At 44.9% G+C, this 22,235-nt stretch overlaps 1 protein-coding gene across 1 annotated transcript; it reads left to right on the top strand.

The window, feature by feature from the left end:
* The first annotated feature begins 609 nt into the window (after nucleotides 1-609).
* map3k12 (mitogen-activated protein kinase kinase kinase 12) lies at nucleotides 610-21,896 on the top strand. The gene is made up of 14 exons (XM_062999462.1): nucleotides 610-812; nucleotides 3,234-3,734; nucleotides 4,307-4,490; nucleotides 5,240-5,431; nucleotides 6,820-6,978; nucleotides 8,278-8,436; nucleotides 8,699-8,807; nucleotides 9,749-9,858; nucleotides 10,878-10,994; nucleotides 11,634-11,753; nucleotides 17,716-18,367; nucleotides 20,475-20,542; nucleotides 20,634-20,919; nucleotides 21,780-21,896. The coding sequence occupies exons 2-14, from the start codon at nucleotides 3,320-3,322 to the stop codon at nucleotides 21,894-21,896; spliced, it is 2,688 nt and encodes an 895-aa protein (XP_062855532.1). The 5' UTR covers nucleotides 610-812; nucleotides 3,234-3,319.
* The last annotated feature ends 339 nt before the right edge of the window (nucleotides 21,897-22,235 follow it).

A 22,235-nucleotide genomic window follows, 5' to 3' on the forward strand; every position in this document is an offset into this window, starting at 1 on the left:
CTTACTTACTTAATATTTTTTATGTACCTTGAGCTGCTGTAATCTATCTACCTATCTACCTATCTATCAGAAAGGACCCTGGCTGTCCGGGCAGCACGGTGGCTCGGTGGGTAGCACTGTTGTCTCACAGCAAGCAGGTCCTGGGTTTGATCCACAGGTGGAGGAGTCCGGGTCCTTTCTGTGTGGAGTTTGCATGTTCTCCCCGTGTCTGTGTGGGTTTCCTTCGGGAGCTCCGGTTTCCTCCCACAGTCCAAAGACGTTCAAGTGAGTTTTTGACATTAAACTGATGAACTGTGAACTGATGAATCTTGTGTAATGAGTAACTACGTGTCTTGTCAAATAAATAAATAAATAAACTCTGGCTGCCCAGCTGGGGAATCGAACCCAGGAACTTCTTGCTGCCTCTCCACCCCTCCACTTCCCCCCATTATTTGCATGAAATGTTCCTGGTGTGCACATGGATGTAAGAGATGAATCTCTGTATGGAACCGGAGGTACCGTTTAAGCCCCCTGTGTGATTCTGGCGCCCCCTGGCGGTATCAAGGCGGTACTAGCGGGCGTGACGTCAGTTCAGCACTGGACAGCTCATCCCCCCCTTTCTCCCGATCCCCAGCTTTATCCACAAGGCCCGTTTACCCCGATGGGACTCGATCCGAATCGGCTGATTTTACGCGCACTGCCGGGGACACGAGGCGAGAAGAGCAGCGGAGAGGAAACGCGGGGAAAAACGAGGTCTGAGCCGGGATTCGAGCGGAGAAAAATCTGATCCACCCCGTACCTGACAACGCGACAACAACCGAGCTCGGTACACGGTAATGTGCGGCTCTTTTAACGCTCCAACGCGCAGTCTGTGCGCCCGGTTTGTTTTTTATTGGTTCGAGTCTCATTGCGACTCAGTGAGTCTGGAATGCGGGTTAAATCGATGCGATTGTTTATAATGTACCGTTAAATGTACCGAGTGTGTGTACGGGAGTGTGTGCGTGCGCATGCGTGCGTCCGCTCGCTCAGACATTGCGGCACTTTGCGCTGGTTCTGAGGCGCACGGCTCGGTGATCTCACGCCGACCACTGACGCGTGTATTCGGCCGTGATTTCTGTTTGTTTTTGCTTGTTTGTTTGTTTGTTTGTTTATCGGGACGGTTTTGCGCACCGGTGTATTGTTCGCCTCTAGCGCGCCGTGATTAACGGTGCAATATCTCGGAGCGCCGTGGTTAGCGCTGCGGGTTTCGTTTAGCGTCAAAACACACGCACACACACACACACACACACACACATCATGTGATACGAACTTACACTGGACGTTCTGAGCAATCTTGCGTTTGCGTATTTACTCACATTTAAGCGCACCGGAGTGTAAATTACGCAAAGATCGTAGCGCTTAAGCCTCCTTTAATAAGACTCCCTACTATTGTTTACAGCTAAGTCATTCATTCACGGTCTGTTTTACCACCGCTGTATCCTGGTCAGGGTTGCGGTGTGTCTGATTCACTCATACTTATTGTGGGAGGGAACCGGAGCACCCGGAGGAAACCCACACGGACACAGGGAGAACATGCAAACTCCAAACAGATAGGAACCTTGGATCTTCCTGGTATCAAAAGACTACACTCGGGGTTATGGGGTGCATGTTACTAGTGGTTTAAGACTTTAGTATGCTACACCATATGGACAAAAGTATTCGGATGCCGGACCGTGAGCTTGTCGGACGTCCAATTTCAAAACCAAACTGTATTAAAATATAGTGACCTCTAAACAGAGTGATCTTCTGAGAAGGCAAAAGAGTATAGCTGTTTGTATAGCTGGGCACTGATGTTGACCAAGAAAGTCTCAGTTGACGTTCCGGTTCATCTGCTGAGCCACTCAGGAGCTACAAAACCACATCAATTCCCACGAGTTCCGTTACATGAGAATGCTAAAGGCGGCTTTGTTGTATGACAGGACTTGGTGAAAGGAATCAGAAGATCAGAAAGACCAAGAATAAACTGGACTGCATTAGTCCCACAAACCCACGTCTTAAATGTGCAGAGACACAAAGCTGATCAGAGACACAAAGCTGATCATCTAGTCCTGATTAGAAGTAGAGCTTGTGAAGAAGAACCATCAGTCAGAGCAAGAATGAGAGAGAGAGAGAGAGAGAGAGAGAGAGAGAAAGCAAAAGAGAGAGAGAGAGAGAGAGAGAGAGACTTGCTTTTCTAAAACTTCTTGGTTCTTGGTTCTTGATTTCCCTGCTTCTCATGTTTGCTTGATATACACCATAACCAGTTACAAACCCCAGTTCAAGAAAAGTTGGGACTCTTTATAAAATGCATTAAAAAGAAGAATCTGTCTCACTCCAAAAAAGTTGGGGCGGGGGCGTGTTTCCCCTCCGTCTCAATATGAGACTCAACAGTCCGTGCTCGCTGTCGTCTGATTCTCCTCTTCATTATGCACCGGACATTTTCAATAGGAGACAGATCTGGACTGCAGGCAGGCCAGTCAAGCACATGCACTCCGTGTCTATTAAGCCATGTTACTGTAGCATGTGCTAAATAAAGCCTGGAATTGTCCGGCTGAAATAATTATGGACTTTCTGGGAAAAGACCTCTGTCTAACATCCCAACATACACCTCTGTGTCAGTGGAAGCTTCACACATATGCAGGTCACCTACGCCATGGGCACTGACGCACCCCATACCATGACAGATTTTTGCTTTTGCAGCTTTCACTCATATCAGTCTGGATGGTCCTTGACGTCTGTTTTTTCCAGAAAACAAGCTAATCTGTGGACTCATCTGACCACAGCTTATGTGTCTTTTGGTCCATCTGAGATGAGCTCAGGCCCATATAATTGAAGTCTGGCTTTTTTTTTGAGTAATTGAGTTTCAGGTTGCATTTCTTGATGCAGTGTGGAACTGTGTTAAGTAACATCGGTTTTCTAAAGTGCTCCCAAGCCCATATAGTTATATTTACAGAAATATCATGATGGTTTCTCACACAGTATCGTCTGAGGACTCAAAGGTCACACACATTCATTAGTGGTTTCTGTTCTTGCTTTACACGGACTGAGATTTCTCCAGATTTAATAAATCTTTTCACAATATCATGTAAGGTAGATGGCGCTGATGCGCTGATGCTCTACAGTGCCACCCAGTGGTCAAAAAGTACATTAAGTACCTGTTAGGATAGATGAAAACCAGCAGTGACCTCTTTCTGCGTAACCTTGCACTGGTTTTAACCTCAGATTTTCTTTTTCAGGTGCTTCGTCGTCAGCGTTTCAGCTCTTCCACGTAAACATCGAGGGCTGCCAACCTTGGAGGTCCCTTAGATGAGTGTGGCTGCCCATGGCTTGCATCCATGAGCAGTGTCCCTCCCCCTCCCTTTCGGGATTCAACACCCCGATCTCCGACACCCCTTTCCGGCGGCCGGACTCCGACGTGGCCCCCTGCACCCCGGACACGGAGCTCACGCCCACGCAGTGCGTCCTGCGCAATGTTCTGTCCATCGACCCCATCGGGGACGGGGGCACGAGCCACACGCGGGGCAACACGCCCACGCCCAGCGACGAACAGTTCTCCAACAGCGTGCTGAAGCTGCACGAGGGCGGGGCCGAGGGCGGGGCCATGCGCAGCCAGTCCGAGAGCTTCAGGCTGCAGGCGGGAGGAGGAGGGTTTCTCGAGGGACTGTTCGGCTGCCTGAAGCCGGTGTGGACCATGATCGGCAAGGCGTACTCGACGGAAAACAAGCAGACCCACGAAGGTGAGGGGCAAAGAGGTAATGATCTATTATTTTAGGTGGGATTCGTTTTTCGGGGTCATTGTTTTTACTTACGTGGTCACATGATCACGCTCCTTTTGCAACATGCCATATCAACACGCCCAAAACAGGGCACTCGGGTGGCGTGGTGGTAAAACACACATAATTATAAAGAATCCCTCATTACTGCTGCAATTCTGACCTCTGCTGGCTGTTTGATGGCAGTACACATACAGACGGGGGAGAATTGAGATCAGTGTGTGACTCTTCGTGCACTACATGGATCTCCATACGAACCCGCAGGTGAAAAGACGCGGTCGGTACTGCACACGTGTCAGAAGGGGCGTGTGTTAGATACGGCTCTCCTCGGTCAGGAGCGGAGGTCTGCAGCAGTATACAAGTGTGCAGTAGTCAACCGCTTCTTTTCACCTGCACGAGCTGGGTTCATATAGAGATCCGTATAGCGCACGGTGAAAAGAAGCGGTAGACCACTGTGCATATGTCAAAGTGCCGTGTGTTTGTTAGATGTTGAAGTGAAACATCCAAACACCGCCTGTCCGTAATCTCTTCCTCAGAGTCCTGGGAGGTGCCGTTTGAGGAGATTTCGGAGCTGCAGTGGGTGGGCAGCGGGGCACAGGGCGCCGTGTTCCTGGGTAAGTTCCACAGTGAAGAGGTGGCTGTGAAGAAAGTCAGAGACATCAAGGAAACCGACATCAAACACCTACGCAAGCTCAAACACCCCAACATCATAACGTTCAAGTGAGTAAACACACGCGGGAAGACCTGATTGGATTCTGGGACTGGCATTTTTGTTGGGTATTATTGTGGCACTGCAAACTATGTGGACAGCGTAGTTTTTGTTGCTCCTCATCAATGCTGCAGTTATGACCTCTACTGGCCGATCGATGGTATTGCACCATGAGATTCTCCATGTGTGATACGGAGCGTTAGATGAAACCACTTCATGCAGGTGAAACGAAGTGGTCGGCTACTGCGCTCGTTAGTCATGAACCTTCTCGGTCAGGAGTGGGATATGACTAAGCAGCAGTTGGATTTGACTAGACTGGGACTGCAGCAAGAAGCGTTGGTACCACATTGCTCCAAGGGACCTGGGTAGACAGCTCACCTTCAGCCACTGTCTATAAGAAGTTTGGCATGTTCTCTACGTGTCCATGAATTTCCCACTTTGGTTTCCTTCTCCCGCCAGCATGCCCACAGGTGGATTGGCTGCCCTAAATCACTTATAGGTTAATCAAGATGGAAGAAACGTACATAAATGCTCCAGCTGTTCTATATATGTGCTATTTGCTGCGAATGATCTTGGTATGCCCCCTACCCACATTATTTAGATATATCCAACCCCTCTCCTAACATACTGATGTAAAAATGATAAACATATTCCACTCATCCACACACTAGCTTTGCGATATGTTATTGATACGTTGTTTATATTATGATAGGAATGTTCTTCTTACATGTGCCGTCTTACGTGTCCGTCTGTGTTTCAGGGGTGTGTGCACTCAGGCTCCGTGTTACTGCATCATTATGGAGTACTGTGCTCAGGGGCAGCTTTATGAGGTACTGAGAGCAGGAAGAAAAATCACCCCGTCGCTGCTGGTCGACTGGGCCATGGGTATCGCAGGTGGTATGAACTACCTCCACCTGCACAAGATCATTCACCGAGACCTCAAATCACCCAAGTGAGTTCTGCACATACTGCACTCCCCCCACGTCTAAAAATAATAATAATATTAATAATATTAATAATCCCGTGAGCCTGATCTAATAATAAACATATTTATATATATAGCTTTATTAAAAATAGCTTTATTAACAAGGATAATAATAATAAAATAAACTATAATAATAACAACAACATAAATAATAATAACATTATTAATAATAATAACATTAACAATGATAATAACAATAAAATAAACTATAATAATAATAATAACAACAAACACAATAATAATAATTATATAAACAATAACAACAACAGCAATAATATTAACAACAATAATAAAAACATTAGTAATAATATTAATAATAACATTAACATTAACAATAACAATAAAAACATTAGTAATAATATTAATAATAACATTAACAATGATCATAATTATATAAACAATAACAATAATAATAGCAATAACAACAACAACAACAATAATAATAATAATAATAGTAATAATAAATTAAATAAAAAATAATAAATTCTAGTGTTTGTTTTATGTTTTATAATTATCTATGTACAGCACTTTGTCACAGCTGTTGTTGTTTTTAAAGTGCTCTATAAATAAAGTTGAGTTGAGTTGAGTTGAGTTAATAATAAAAGAAGGTCGAGCAGTCACACACAGATTGTGGGAGAGAATTCCAAAGTTCGGAAGAAGTAAATCTGAACGACCCGCCGCCTAATGACACGATACATTCTCTATTGGCTGCTAGGAGTGTTTTATATGTAAATAATAATATTGCCTAATAATTCCAATTAACCAATTAACAAACAGATTAGAGATTTATGTTTCATTACTTGTTAAACATTATCTATTACATTTAAATGAATTTTGTTGCAGGAATAATAGACAAGAATATGTAACAACCTTAATATGGATAGAATTATTAATGTAATAAAACACATTAGACTTGCAAATGATCTGAGGGTTTACTAGAAAGGTGCATCAACTTGAATGCAGTACAAATAGATTATTTGTTTTAATTTGGGAATTAAATAAAACACTAACAGGAAGGGTCATACCAACAGTTCCTTATCAAAGTCAAGGGTAAAATCAACAACCTTTTATTAAGTCAAATGTTTGTTAAAGCAGATTGTTGAGACACATCCAAGCATTTATGTTTTTACTGTCAGTTCATTGCTGCACTTACAGCTATGTTATTAATCATTAGCATTTAAGTAAAAGTGTTAAGTAATGTGTTACATAGGAGCTTATATATACAAGAACAGTACAATAAGAGGACAAGAACAGAACCCGATGGGTCACAAACTGATGTTTACAAATCATCTGTCAGGTTATGAGGTTATGACAAACCGCCATGTTTATAAGCTGTTATTATTCTCTCCTGTTAGCATGCTGATCACACACGACGACCTGGTCAAGATCTCAGATTTTGGCACGTCAAAAGAGCTCCGAGATAAGAGCACAAAAATGTCTTTTGCTGGCACGGTGGCATGGATGGCACCAGAGGTGATCAGGAACGAACCCGTCTCAGAGAAAGTGGATATCTGGTAGGTGTTTACTCTTCAGCCAGGATGAATAAATGAATGACCGGGGCAGGAATGCTGGATGTTGGTCAGTCTGGATTGAGTTTAAACTGTTTAATTCAGGGGGTCAAAACTACGATCTGTTAGCATTTTAAACAGTCAGTAATTTTTGAATATATTTATATTTTACAAATGTAATAAAACTTGGTCCGCTATTAAGCAGATGAATTATAAGGTGTAATTCATTATTTGAACACTGGGTGTCGCTATAATTCAGTCTAAAACGCCCCCTGTCTCTCATAAACGTTTGATAAGAAACTACAGAGACGATTTCAGGCACGTCGGGAAAATTAATATTTAATTAATAATTAATATTCAGAGGGACGTGGGTATGTTTAATTAGTCATGAAACAGTTGCTGTAATGACGGAGTGTAATAATGTTTCATAAGGATTATTCACTGGTAAGTAAAATCATAGTAAATAAATCATTCAAATTCATCACTCGAATAAAAATGAGGCCTGTTACTTTTTTATTTGTTTTATTAATGTAACCGGCTATTGGATAATTTTTCTACCCAGCTGGAGAAGTTTGGACACCCCTGATTTAATTTCTACTGAATTCCTTAAAACAAGGACGGACCTGGAACTGATAAATAAACCACAATTATAAATTTACAAATAGAAACTAGAAATGATTAAAAAGACCTAAACATAACACAGATCATGACATAAACCACACAATCATGTGTATAAAGTGGCGGAAAACTCAAATAAATAAACCAAAGATGTGAGCACAATATATACCGGCCCAATATTCAGATATACTGATGTAAAAATGATTAATAACCATAATCCACTCACATCACTAGCTTTATGTAATGTTTGGAACCATTAGTGTTCCCATCAGTTGTTAGTATGGCAGGAATGTATCACAGTGCCAGGAGTCCAGTAGTGATGTTATTAAAGATGTTGTTATTATTAGCTGAGTGTTTCTACACCTGATATTTATGGAGAGCCTTTATTCATCATATATTCATCTACACGTGTACAGTACAATGACATGCATGTTTCATGTATTACTGGGATCAGAGCGCAGGGTCAGGAATTGTACGGCGCCTTTGGAGTCGAGAGGGTTAAAGTCCTCGCTCAAGGGCCCAGCGGTGGCCACGGGGGAGCCAGGATTCTGACCAACAACCTTCCGATTAAAAACATAAAGCTGTAACCACCACCAGTCAGATCTATATTTTCTGTACATCAGACGATTAGTATGAGGTTCATATAGTCATGATTTTCCGTCCTCTTACTTCTGGTTCTTCTTGCAGGTCGTTCGGTGTGGTTCTGTGGGAGATGCTGACAGGTGAAATCCCCTACAAAGATGTGGACTCCTCCGCTATCATTTGGGGAGTGGGTAACAACAGCCTGCAGCTGCCCCTACCTGAGAGCTGCCCCGATGGCTTTAAGATCCTCCTAAAACAGTGCTGGTGAGTAAAATCAGCCACGATGAAACAGAACCTGGAGTTGTGGAACGCTCCCCTATAATAAATTCACTATAGAAAATGTTTATATGTCGGTTCAGGTAAAGTACGGTACAGGAAGGGCGTCCGGTGTATGGTATGAGGACCAGATCTGCTGTGGTGACACCTAAATATATACGGGAGCACTAAAAGAAAAAATGCTTATTAACATTATCAATAGAAGTCAAAATGCTGAATTTAATTCATGATCATGGTTACGTGTGTGCAGGAACTGCAAGCCTAGAAACAGGCCGTCGTTCAGACAGATCCTGCTGCATTTGGACATAGCCTCGGCCGACGTGCTTTCCACCCCGCAGGAGACCTACTTTAAATCACAGGTAACACACACGTGCTCAGAATTGCCTTTTAGGTCTAATTAGGTCAAATTAGGGCTGATCAATGTGGTGTCCATGTGTCCAGTGTCCATCATGAGCTTGTCAGACGTCTCATTTTAAAAATGCTGGAGTTTCTCTTCATGTCTTTGTAGAGCTCGCTCATGCTGGAACAGGAAAGGGCCTTCCCTAAACTTTTGCTAAAAAGTTGGAAGCTTATTTTTCTTTTCTTTTCGAAAATTAAAGGGGCGTCCCAATACTTTTGAATATGTATTGTATTGATTAGATCAGCTGGATCAAATGCAGTATATTTTGTGTCTAGTTTAGCTTGTGTAGTGGTATCTCAGCGGTTAAGGTACAGGACTAGTACTCAGAAGGTTGCTGGTTTAAGCCCCACCACCACCAAGTTGCCCTCTTGGGCCTCTGAGCAAGACTTGAATTGTATTTAGTCATAATTAAAAGTCGTTTTAGGATAAAAGTGGCTGTTAACTGCAGTAAACGTGAGCGTGTGTGTGGTGTGTGTGTGTGGTGTGTGTTTGGTGTATGTGTGGTGTGTTTGGTGTGTGTGTGTGGTGTGTGTTTGGTGTGTGTGTGTGGTGTGTGTGGTGTGTTTGGTGTGTGTGTTTGGTGTGTGTGTGTGGTGTGTGTTTGGTGTGTGTGTGGTGTGTTTGGTGTGTGTGTGTGGTGTGTGTTTGGTGTGTGTGTGGTGTGTTTGGTGTGTGTGTGTGGTGTGTGTTTGGTGTGTGTGTGTGGTGTGTGTGGTGTGTTTGGTGTGTGTGTGTGGTGTGTGTTTGGTGTGTGTGTGGTGTGTGTGGTGTGTTTGGTGTGTGTGTGTGGTGTGTGTTTGGTGTGTGTGTGGTGTGTGTTTGGTGTGTGTGTGTGGTGTGTGTGGTGTGTTTGGTGTGTGTGTGTGGTGTGTGTTTGGTGTGTGTGTGGTGTGTGTGCAGGCTGAGTGGCGTGAGGAGGTGAAGCAGCACTTTGAGAAGATCAAGTCTGAAGGAACGTGTCTGCACAGGCTGGACGAGGAGCTCATCAACCGCCGACGCGAGGAACTCAGGTCAGAACGGTGACGAGCAAACACGCGCACACACACACCTACTCAGGCACACACACACTCACATACACACACACACAATCAGGCACACGCACTCACTCACACACACACACAATCAGGCACACACACACACACACACACACACACACACACAATCAGGCACACGCACTCACACACACACACACACAATCAGGCACACACACACACACACACACACAATCAGGCACACGCACTCACTCACACACACACACACAATCAGGCACACACACACACACACACACACACAATCAGGCACACACACTCATGCACACACACACACACACACACTCATGCACACACTCACTCACTCACATATACACACACACACACACACACAATCAGACACACACTCATATTCGCACCTACAATCTCATGCATCCTTAAGCACACATACACAAGAACACTCAAACACATTGTCATACACACATACTGTACATCCATACACACACACACACGCAACTTTTTTTCTTTTGGGTGCTCCCGTATATATTTAGGTGTCACCACAGCAGATCTGGTCCTCATACCATACACCGGACGCCCTTCCTGTACCGTACTTTACCAGAACCAACATATAATAATGTTCTATAGTGGATTTATTATAGGAGAGCGTTCCACAACTCCAGGTTCTGTTCCATTTTTTTCCCATTGTTTTTCTCATTGCTAGGGCTGCCTTAACAGAAGACTAACTTGTTTTGCCTGTGATGCAAGTATAAAAATATGTATCCAAAAATATATATACGTTGGATAAAAATGCAAGACAACCTGTTTTGACTCCCAACACCTCATAGACTGTGAACATGAATCCACCCGTAGACAGCGGCGGATCTTATAGCCACTATATAATGGAAAATGGACCTGAACTGTGGCAGTGTGAGACGATTTCATGCTGCTAAACGAGAACACAAGAACAAGACAAGAACCCGCATTAATGAACACAACTTTAATGGAACAGAAATAACGACTTTTATTATTATTTTGAACAGACATGCCCTGGACATCCGAGAGCATTATGAGAGGAAGTTAGAACGAGCGAATAATCTGTACATGGAGCTGAGCGCCGTTATGCTGCAGCTGGAGCTGAAGGAGAAAGAACTGCTCAGGTGAGACACACACACACACACACACACACACACACACACACACACACACACACACACACACACACACTGGTTTTATTACCATATATAGTTCATACATTAGTATGAATGTTTTCCTCTGCATGCTCCAGATTTCTTTAATATACCCAAACATACCGGTAGGTTGATTGGCCCCTAGGTGTGAGCAAGTGTTATTATGTTAAGAGGAGCATGGGTTCGAATCCCAGAATGGCCAGGCAGTCAGGGTCTTTTCTGTGTGGAGGCTGCATGTTCTTCCAAGTCTGAAGACGTGCAGCCAGTGTGTGTGTGTGTGTGTGTGTGTGTTCTGTGATGAAATGTGACCTGTCCGGGGTGTTTCCTGCCTCTTACCCAATAAATCAGACCCACCGCGACCCTGACCAGGATAAAACGCTGGTAAAACAGACAGTGAATTAACATTTTCAGCATTTAGCAGATGCTTTTATCTACAGTGACTTACAGTACAGTAACAGTAAACAGTCTAAGCAATTGAAGGTTAAGGGACTCACTCAAGGGGCCCAACAGTGGCAACCTGGCAGTGGTGGGGCTTGAACCAGCGACCTTTTGATTACTAGTCCAGTATTTTAACCACTAGAGATTAAAATCACTCAGGTGTGATTACAGGAGGGAGCAGTGCTTGGATAAGAAATATCCCGGACTCTTCAAACATCACCCATCAAACACAGTGGACAAGCTGATCAAGAAGAGGAACGTACCCCAAAAACTGCCAGTGCACGGCAAGAGGTGAGTTCCTCCTCAGCGTTGCTACCGGTCGGTTGGGCGCCCCTAGTATGTAAAGCGGACAAAATCACCAGTTAGTCTGCTGGGTGGGAAAAGACGGGACTAAAGAAAGTGGGCGGGGTCTTCGAGGCTGTGTAAGGACCCTGGTTAGTAGCCCGAGGTGCCTGTACAGAAGTGGAGGAACGGGGAGATCAGCGTGTGACTCTCCGTGCGCGAGACCGACCTCACGCTCCGATCCACTGAAGTACGGGCGAATAAGAATATACATAATATATAATATAAGGGGAATATACCCTCCTCGTACACCATCGGGGTCTCCAGCAGAGCAAGAGGAACTGGCTATGACTAAACTAGGGGAAAAGGAGAAAATTCAAAAATAAAATAGTAAATAGCACACACCAAGAACAGCATGGGTTCGATTCCCCAGGGTCCTTTCAGTGGGGAGTTTGCATGTTCTCCCTGTGTCCTACGGAAGCTCGGCTTACAGTTCAAAGACATCTGTGTGTGTGAGTGAGTGGGTGTCTGTGTCTGTGTGTGTGTTTGTGTTTATGTTTGTGTGTTTGTGTTTGTGTGTTTGTGCCTGTGTTTATGTGTCTGTGTGTGTGTGTATTTGTGTGTTTGTGTGTGTGTGTTTTATCTGTATGTGTGCTTGTGTTTTTATCTGTGTGTGTTTGTGTCTGTGTGTGTTTGTGTATCTGGGTGTCTGTTTGTTTGTGTGTGTCTCTGTGTGTGTGTGTGTGTGTGTGTGTGTATGTATGTGTCTGTGTGTGTGTCTCTGTGTGTGTTTTTATCTGTGTGTGCGTCTGTGTGTGTGTTTGTGTTTGTGTGTTTGTGCCTGTGTTTATGTGTCTGTGTGTGTGTGTATTTGTGTGTGTTTTATCTGTATGTGTGCTTGTGTTTTTATCTGTGTGTGTTTGTGTCTGTGTGTGTTTGTGTATCTGGGTGTCTGTTTGTTTGTGTGTGTCTCTGTGTGTGTGTGTGTGTGTGTGTGTGTGTATGTATGTGTCTGTGTGTGTGTCTCTGTGTGTGTTTTTATCTGTGTGTGCGTCTGTGTGTGTGTTTGTGTAATTGTGTGTGTGTGTTTGTGTGTGTTAGTGTATGTGGGTGTGTGTGTCTGTGTTTGGGTGTGTGTTTGTGTGTGTTAGTGTATGTGGGTGTGTGTGTCTGTGTTTGTGTGTGTGTGTGTGTTTTATCTGTGTGTGTGTTTGTGTTTTTATCTGTGTTTGTGTGTGTGTGTGTTTGTGTATGTTTGTGTGTGTTAGTGTATGTGGGTGTGTGTCTGTGTGTGTGTGTTTTATCTGTGTGTTTGTTTTTATGTGTTTGTGTGTGTGTTTGTGTGTGTTAGTGTATGTGGGTGTGTGTCTGTGTGTGTGTTTGTGTTTTTATCTGTGTATGTGTCTGTGTTTGTTTGTTTGTGTGTGTGTGTGTGTGTGTGTGTGTGTGTGTGTGTTTTATCTGTGTGTTTGTGTTTTTATGTGTTTGTGTGTGTTAGAGTATGTGGGTGTGTGTCTGTGTGTGTGTTTGTGTTTTTATCTGTGTATGTGTCTGTGTTTGTTTGTTTGTGTGTGTGTGTGTGTGTGTGTTTTATCTGTGTGTTTGTGTTTTTATGTGTTTGTGTGTGTTAGAGTATGTGGGTGTGTGTCTGTGTGTGTGTTTGTGTTTTTATCTGTGTATGTGTCTGTGTTTGTTTGTTTGTGTGTGTGTGTGTGTGTGTGTTTTATCTGTGTGTTTGTGTTTTTATGTGTTTGTGTGTGTTAGAGTATGTGGGTGTGTGTCTGTGTGTGTGTTTGTGTTTTTATCTGTGTATGTGTCTGTGTTTGTTTGTTTGTGTGTGTGTGTGTGTGTGTGTGTGTGTGTGTGTGTGTTTTATCTGTGTGTTTGTGTTTTTATGTGTTTGTGTGTGTTAGAGTATGTGGGTGTGTGTCTGTGTGTGTGTTTGTGTTTTTATCTGTGTATGTGTCTGTGTTTGTTTGTTTGTGTGTGTGTGTGTGTGTGTGTGTTTTATCTGTGTGTTTGTGTTTTTATGTGTTTGTGTGTGTTAGAGTATGTGGGTGTGTGTCTGTGTGTGTGTTTGTGTTTTTATCTGTGTATGTGTCTGTGTTTGTTTGTTTGTGTGTGTGTGTGTGTGTGTGTTTTATCTGTGTGTTTGTGTTTTTATGTGTTTGTGTGTGTTAGAGTATGTGGGTGTGTGTCTGTGTGTGTGTTTGTGTTTTTATCTGTGTATGTGTCTGTGTTTGTTTGTTTGTGTGTGTGTGTGTGTGTGTGTGTGTGTGTGTTTTATCTGTGTGTTTGTGTTTTTATGTGTTTGTGTGTGTTAGAGTATGTGGGTGTGTGTCTGTGTGTGTGTTTGTGTTTTTATCTGTGTATGTGTCTGTGTTTGTTTGTTTGTGTGTGTGTGTGTGTGTGTGTGTTTTATCTGTGTGTTTGTGTTTTTATGTGTTTGTGTGTGTTAGAGTATGTGGGTGTGTGTCTGTGTGTGTGTTTGTGTTTTTATCTGTGTATGTGTCTGTGTTTGTTTGTTTGTGTGTGTGTGTGTGTGTGTGTGTGTGTGTGTGTATATATATATATATACAGTGTATCACAAAAGTGAGTACACCCCTCACATTTCTGCAAATATTTTATTATATCTTTTCATGGGACAACACTATAGACATGAAACTTGGATATAAGTTAGAGTAGTCAGTGTACAGCTTGTATAGCAGTGTAGATTTACTGTCTTCTGAAAATAACTCAACACACAGCCATTAATGTCTAAATGGCTGGCAACATAAGTGAGTACACCCCACAGTGAACATGTCCAAATTGTGCCCAAAGTGTCAATATTTTGTGTGACCACCATTATTATCCAGCACTGCCTTAACCCTCCTGGGCATGGAATTCACCAGAGCTGCACAGGTTGCTACTGGAATCCTCTTCCACTCCTCCATGATGACATCACGGAGCTGGTGGATGTTAGACACCTTGAACTCCTCCACCTTCCACTTGAGGATGCGCCACAGGTGCTCAATTGGGTTTAGTCCATCACCTTTACCTTCAGCTTCCTCAGCAAGGCAGTTGTCATCTTGGAGGTTGTGTTTGGGGTCGTTATCCTGTTGGAAAACTGCCATGAGGCCCAGTTTTCGAAGGGAGGGGATCATGCTCTGTTTCAGAATGTCACAGTACATGTTGGAATTCATGTTTCCCTCAATGAACTGCAGCTCCCCAGTGCCAGCAACACTCATGCAGCCCAAGACCATGATGCTACCACCACCATGCTTGACTGTAGGCAAGATACAGTTGTCTTGGTACTTCTCACCAGGGCGCCGCCACACATGCTGGACACCATCTGAGCCAAACAAGTTTATCTTGGTCTCGTCAGACCACAGGGCATTCCAGTAATCCATGTTCTTGGACTGCTTGTCTTCAGCAAACTGTTTGCGGGCTTTCTTGTGCGTCAGCTTCCTTCTGGGATGACGACCATGCAGACCGAGTTGATGCAGTGTGCGGCGTATGGTCTGAGCCCTGACAGGCTGACCTCCCACGTCTTCAACCTCTGCAGCAATGCAGGCAGCACTCATGTGTCTATTTTTTAAAGCCAACCTCTGGATATGACGCCGAACACGTGGACTCGACTTCTTTGGTCGACCCTGGCGAAGCCTGTTCCGAGTGGAACCTGTCCTGGAAAACCGCTGTATGACCTTGGCCACCATGCTGTAGCTCAGTTTCAGGGTGTTAGCAATCTTCTTATAGCCCAGGCCATCTTTGTGGAGAGCAACAATTCTATTTCTCACATCCTCAGAGAGTTCTTTGCCATGAGGTGCCATGTTGAATATCCAGTGGCCAGTATGAGAGAATTGTACCCAAAACACCAAATTTAACAGCCCTGCTCCCCATTTACACCTGGGACCTTGACACATGACACCAGGGAGGGACAACGACATATTTGGGCACAATTTGGACATGTTCACTGTGGGGTGTACTCACTTATGTTGCCAGCTATTTAGACATTAATGGCTGTGTGTTGAGTTATTTTCAGAAGACAGTAAATCTACACTGCTGTACAAGCTGTACACTGACTACTCTAAGTTATATCCAAGTTTCATGTCTATAGTGTTGTCCCATGAAAAGATATAATCAAATATTTGCAAAAATGTGAGGGGTGTACTCACTTTTGTGATACACTGTATATATATATATATACAGTGTATCACAAAAGTGAGTACACCCCTCACATTTCTGCAGATATTTAAGTATATCTTTTCATGGGACAACACTGACAAAATGACACTTTGACACAATGAAAAGTAGTCTGTGTGCAGCTTATATAACAGTGTAAATTTATTCTTCCCTCAAAATAACTCAATATACAGCCATTAATGTCTAAACCACCGGCAACAAAAGTGAGTACACCCCTAAGAGACTACACCCCTAAATGTCCAAATTGAGCACTGCTTGTCATTTTCCCTCCAAAATGTCATGTGATTTGTTAGTGTTACTAGGTCTCAGGTGTGCATAGGGAGCAGGTGTGTTCAATTTAGTAGTACAGCTCTCACACTCTCTCATACTGGTCACTGAAAGTTCCAACATGGCACCTCATTGCAAATAACTCTCTGAGGATCTTAAAAGACGAATTCTTGCGCTACATGAAGATGGCCAAGGCTACAAGAAGATTGCCAACACCCTGAAACTGAGCTGCAGCACAGTGGCCAAGATCATCCAGCGTTTTAAAAGAGCAGGATCCACTCAGAACAGACCTCGCGTTGGTTGTCCAAAGAAGCTGAGTGCACGTGTTCAGCGTCACATCCAACTGCTGTCTTTGAAAGATAGGCGCAGGAGTGCTGTCAGCATTGCTGCAGAGATTGAAAAGGTGGGGGGTCAGCCTGTCAGTGCTCAGACCATACGCCGCACACTACATCAAATTGGTCTGCATGGCTGTCACCCCAGAAGGAAGCCTCTTCTGAAGTCTCTACACAAGAAAGCCCGCAAACAGTTTGCTGAAGACATGTCAACAAAGGACATGGATTACTGGAACCATGTCCTATGGTCTGATGAGACCAAGATTAATTTGTTTGGTTCAGATGGTCTCAAGCATGTGTGGCAGCAATCAGGTGAGGAGTACAAAGATAAGTGTGTCATGCCTACAGTCAAGCATGGTGGTGGGAATGCCATGGTCTGGGGCTGCATGAGTGCAGCAGGTGTTGGGGAGTTACATTTCATTGAGGGACACATGAACTCCAATATGTACTGTGAAATACTGAAGCAGAGCATGATCCCCTCCCTCCGGAAACTGGGTCGCAGGGCAGTGTTCCAGCATGATAATGACCCCAAACACACCTCTAAGACGACCACTGCTTTATTGAAGAGGCTGAGGGTAAAGGTGATGGACTGGCCAAGCATGTCTCCAGACCTAAACCCAATAGAACATCTTTGGGGCATCCTCAAGCGGAAGGTGGAGGAGCGCAAAGTCTCGAATATCCGCCAGCTCCGTGATGTCGTCATGGAGGAGTGGAAAAGCATTCCAGTGGCAACCTGTGAAGCTCTGGTAAACTCCATGCCCAGGAGAGTTAAGGCAGTTCTGGGAAATAATGGTGGCCACACAAAATATTGACACTTCAGGAACTTTCACTAAGGGGTGTACTCACTTTTGTTGCTGGTGGTTTAGACATTAATGGCTGTATATTGAGTTATTTTGAGGGAAGAATAAATTTACACTGTTATATAAGTTGCACACAGACTACTTTTCATTGTGTCAAAGTGTCATTTTGTCAGTGTTGTCCCAAGAAAAGATATACTTAAATATCTGCAGAAATGTGAGGGGTGTACTCACTTTTGTGATACACTGTATGTTTGTATGATGGTCTGGTGATCTGTCCAGGGTGTTTACTGCCTTTCACTCAGTGAATCAGACCCACCGAGACCCTGACCAGGATGAATGAATGAATGATATCCCAACATTAATCTGGATCTTTTTCTCCTCCATCACCAGACCTGATCTCCTGAGGTCAGAGGTCATCCTTCCCAAAATGGACCCCGGCGTGCTCCAGGTGACGGTTCCTTCCTGCCCCAACCGGAGCTCCACCTCACCGAGTCGCGCCCGCCGGGTCAAAACACGCCACCGCAGGGGCGGGCGGGGCAGCAGCGGCGACCTCTCGGGACTCAAGCACTCGGCCAGGGCTTCCAGCAAAGAGAGAGAGATGCCCGCGCTGGGCCCGGCCACGCCCAGCGGCGCCCCGGCGACAGACCAGTCCGCGGGCGGAGCTCAGAGAGGGAACCAGCTGGAAGCTCCGCCTCTAAAACTGTCCTCCTCGAGTCCGGACCTCCTCTGCTCCACGCAGGCTCCAGGCTCGGGCCTCGGCGGCGGGACCGGCAGTCTGAGCGCCTGCGAGGGGCTCGGGGGCGGAGCCCGGGGCGCGGCACAAGCCGAGACGCTGCCGCGGAGCGACACGGCCAGCGAGGACGCGGCGTCGCTGCCGTTCTCCAGCAGCCCCGACTCGCCCTGCTGTGCCAGGGGGGTGTCGGTGGGGCGGGGAGAGGAGCGGGAGGAGGGGAGCAGCGTGGTGCGGCTGCCCAGGGGGGCCAGTGGGAGTCACCTGACCCCGTCAGCCATACTGTACAGAGCAGCTATCACGCGCAAACAGGTACGAGCTAGCATCCTCTACGTTTTATACGGGCGGGGCACACGCGCACCCTTATACACACTCATATACACACACACTCATATACACACCCATACACACATGCATATACACTCATATATACACACACCCCCTTATACACACTCATACACACACACATATACACACACTCATACATACATACAAACATATACACACACTCATACATTTATACATACATACATTTATACATACATACAAACATATACACACACACTCATACACACACACACACACACGCTCATATACACACACACCCTTATACACACACACACTCATATACACACACTCAAATATACACACACCCTTATACACACACACACTCATATACACACACACATACATTTATACATACAGTGTATCACAAAAGTGAGTACACCCCTCACATTTCTGCAGATATTTAAGTATATCTTTTCATGGGACAACACTGACAAAATGACACTTTGACACAATGAAAAGTAGTCTGTGTGCAGCTTATATAACAGTGTAAATTTATTCTTCCCTCAAAATAACTCAATATACAGCCATTAATGTCTAAACCACCGGCAACAAAAGTGAGTACACCCCTAAGAGACTACACCCCTAAATGTCCAAATTGAGCACTGCTTGTCATTTTCCCTCCAAAATGTCATGTGATTTGTTAGTGTTACTAGGTCTCAGGTGTGCATAGGGAGCAGGTGTGTTCAATTTAGTAGTACAGCTCTCACACTCTCTCATACTGGTCACTGAAAGTTCCAACATGGCACCTCATGGCAAAGAACTCTCTGAGGATCTTAAAAGATGAATTGTTGCGCTACATGAAGATGGCCAAGGCTACAAGAAGATGGCCAACACCCTGAAACTGAGCTGCAGCACAGTGGCCAAGATCATCCAGCGTTTTAAAAGAGCAGGGTCCACTCAGAACAGACCTCGCGTTGGTCGTCCAAAGAAGCTGAGTGCACGTGCTCAGCATCACATCCAACTGCTGTCTTTGAAAGATAGGCGCAGGAGTGCTGTCAGCATTGCTGCAGAGATTGAAAAGGTGGGGGGTCAGCCTGTCAGTGCTCAGACCATACGCCGCACACTACATCAAATTGGTCTGCATGGCTGTCACCCCAGAAGGAAGCCTCTTCTGAAGTCTCTACACAAGAAAGCCCGCAAACAGTTTGCTGAAGACATGTCAACAAAGGACATGGATTACTGGAACCATGTCCTATGGTCTGATGAGACCAAGATTAATTTGTTTGGTTCAGATGGTCTCAAGCATGTGTGGCGGCAATCAGGTGAGGAGTACAAAGATAAGTGTGTCATGCCTACAGTCAAGCATGGTGGTGGGAATGCCATGGTCTGGGGCTGCATGAGTGCAGCAGGTGTTGGGGAGTTACATTTCATTGAGGGACACATGAACTCCAATATGTACTGTGAAATACTGAAGCAGAGCATGATCCCCTCCCTCCGGAAACTGGGTCGCAGGGCAGTGTTCCAGCATGATAATGACCCCAAACACACCTCTAAGACGACCACTGCTTTATTGAAGAGGCTGAGGGTAAAGGTGATGGACTGGCCAAGCATGTCTCCAGACCTAAACCCAATAGAACATCTTTCAGGCATCCTCAAGCGGAAGGTGGAGGAGCGCAAAGTCTCGAATATCCGCCAGCTCCGTGATGTCGCCATGGAGCAGTGGAAAAGCATTCCAGTGGCAACCTGTGAAGCTCTGGTAAACTCCATGCCCAGGAGAGTTAAGGCAGTTCTGGGAAATAATGGTGGCCACACAAAATATTGACACTTCAGGAACTTTCACTAAGGGGTGTACTCACTTTTGTTGCCGGTGGTTTAGACATTAATGGCTGTATATTGAGTTATTTTGAGGGAAGAATAAATGTACACTGTTATATAAGCTGCACACAGACTACTTTTCATTGTGTCAAAGTGTCATTTTGTCAGTGTTGTCCCATGAAAAGATAGACTTAAATATCTGCAGAAATGTGAGGGGTGTACTCACTTTTGTGATACACTGTACATACAAACATATACACACACACTCATACACACACACTTATGCATACAGTGTCTGTGTGTCTGTGTCTCTCAGCGTCGTGGTGTATCTTCAGAGGAAGAGGAGGGGGAAGTGGACAGTGAAGTGGAGCTACCCAGGAGACGGTTAGTGACCGTTCATTTATCCATTCATGGTCTGTGGTGTTTTTTCTCCTCTTAATTAATCCGTCACCGATCTCTCCGCTCCGGTCTGCAGGCGGCCCACCAGTATAACCAAGTGCCAGTCCGTGTCCACCTTCAGCTCGGAGAACCTGTCCATCTCGGACGGCGAGGAGGGCCACACCACCGACCACTCCCACAGCGGCACGCCCGACGTGGTCAGCACCAACACCGACGAGAGGCTGGACGACCGCAGCGACGACCTCATCTCGCAGGGCTCGGAGATTCCCGCCGACATGACCGACCCCGTCCTGTCGGAGAAAGAGGCGGCGGCGCTGGAGCTGGAGCGGGCCAACTTCGATCTGGAGCAGAACATTCTGGAGGTGAAGAAAATAAAGCATTATTATTATTATTATTATTATTATTATTATTATTATTATTAAAGCTTTTTATTATGTTTACCTGATCCGTTAAGTGTAACAGAAAGGTACACGCATCCCCACAGTCCTATTAGAGAAATAATGAGAATCCAGTCTAACCCTGTATTTAAGGGTCGTCACAGCAGATCTGGTCCTCATATCAGACCCTTCCTGACGCAACACTCCTATTTTATCTGAGCTTGGGACCTGCACTGAGAGCGCACTGACAAGTGCACCTCCTAATGGCTAGGCTGTTTCAGCCACCCTTGCTCATGCGGACTCCCGACCGGTCGATAGCACAGCTGAGATTCGAACCCTGGATCCTCAGATCTCAGCAGTTGTAGGCTGAGATAAATAAATATAATATATATAATATAACATAATAAATACCTACTTATATATTTATTATATGGCCAAAAGTATTTGGACGTCTAACCGTGAGCTTGTTGGCTGTCTTATTTTAAAAACAAGGCTTTGGATCACGTCTGTGGGAATTTGTGCCTGTTCAGTCAAAAAATGACATATTTTTTACAGCCGAGCACTGATGGTCAGTCGATCCCAGAGCTGTTGAGTGGGGCTGAGGTCAGGGCTCTGTGTCCAGGACACTGGAGTTCCTCGCTCATGCTGGAACAGGAAAGGACCTTCCCTAAACTGAATTTCCTTTATTTGAATGATTTGGAACAGCTGTAGGACAGTCGTAGACTAGTGGTTAAGATACTGGACTTCTACTCGAAAGGTCGCTGGTTCAAGCCCCACCACTGCCAGGTTGCCACTGTTGGGCCCTTGAGCGAGACCCCTTAACCCTCTCTACCTGTGTGTTTCAGACCCGCGCGTTGTGCGAGGATTCGGACTGCGACAGCGCCGAGCTGGACCAATCAGGGAGCGGAGAACCGAGTCGCCCCCCGAGCGCAGGAGGCTGGGGTCAGGGTCTTCAGAACTAAAACACACACACACACACACACGCTTGTGGATTTGTACATACTGTATATATGTTCACCATAACACGTACAGAATGCCAGCTCATATAAATGTATTTGTAGTATCACTGAGACACCAAATACACACACACACACACACACACATCCTGCACACACACACTTTAAATCAACTTCAATTAAGAACAATACACTCTCGGACTGAAATTCCAAAGACCAGGGCCCCATTCTTTGTACTCCGCTATTATACACAAAATTAAATCATTTATTTACAATTATAGATAAAAGTAGTTACTTTTATTCTATATTTAAGGTATCAGGGATGAAAATATAAAATTATACATA

This window comes from Trichomycterus rosablanca, chromosome 7, assembly GCF_030014385.1.
Source record: "Trichomycterus rosablanca isolate fTriRos1 chromosome 7, fTriRos1.hap1, whole genome shotgun sequence".
Lineage (NCBI taxonomy): Eukaryota > Metazoa > Chordata > Actinopteri > Siluriformes > Trichomycteridae > Trichomycterus > Trichomycterus rosablanca.

Bases quoted from the DNA above. Each gene is read 5' to 3' on its own strand.
- map3k12 (XM_062999462.1), top strand. From the start codon at position 3,320: ATGGCTTGCATCCATGAGCAGTGTCCCTCCCCCTCCCTTTCGGGATTC. The intron at 4,491-5,239 runs GTGAGTAAACAC...TCTGTGTTTCAG, and splicing joins CCCAACATCATAACGTTCAA to GGGTGTGTGCACTCAGGCTC. The intron at 8,808-9,748 runs GTAACACACACG...GTGTGTGTGCAG, and splicing joins AGACCTACTTTAAATCACAG to GCTGAGTGGCGTGAGGAGGT.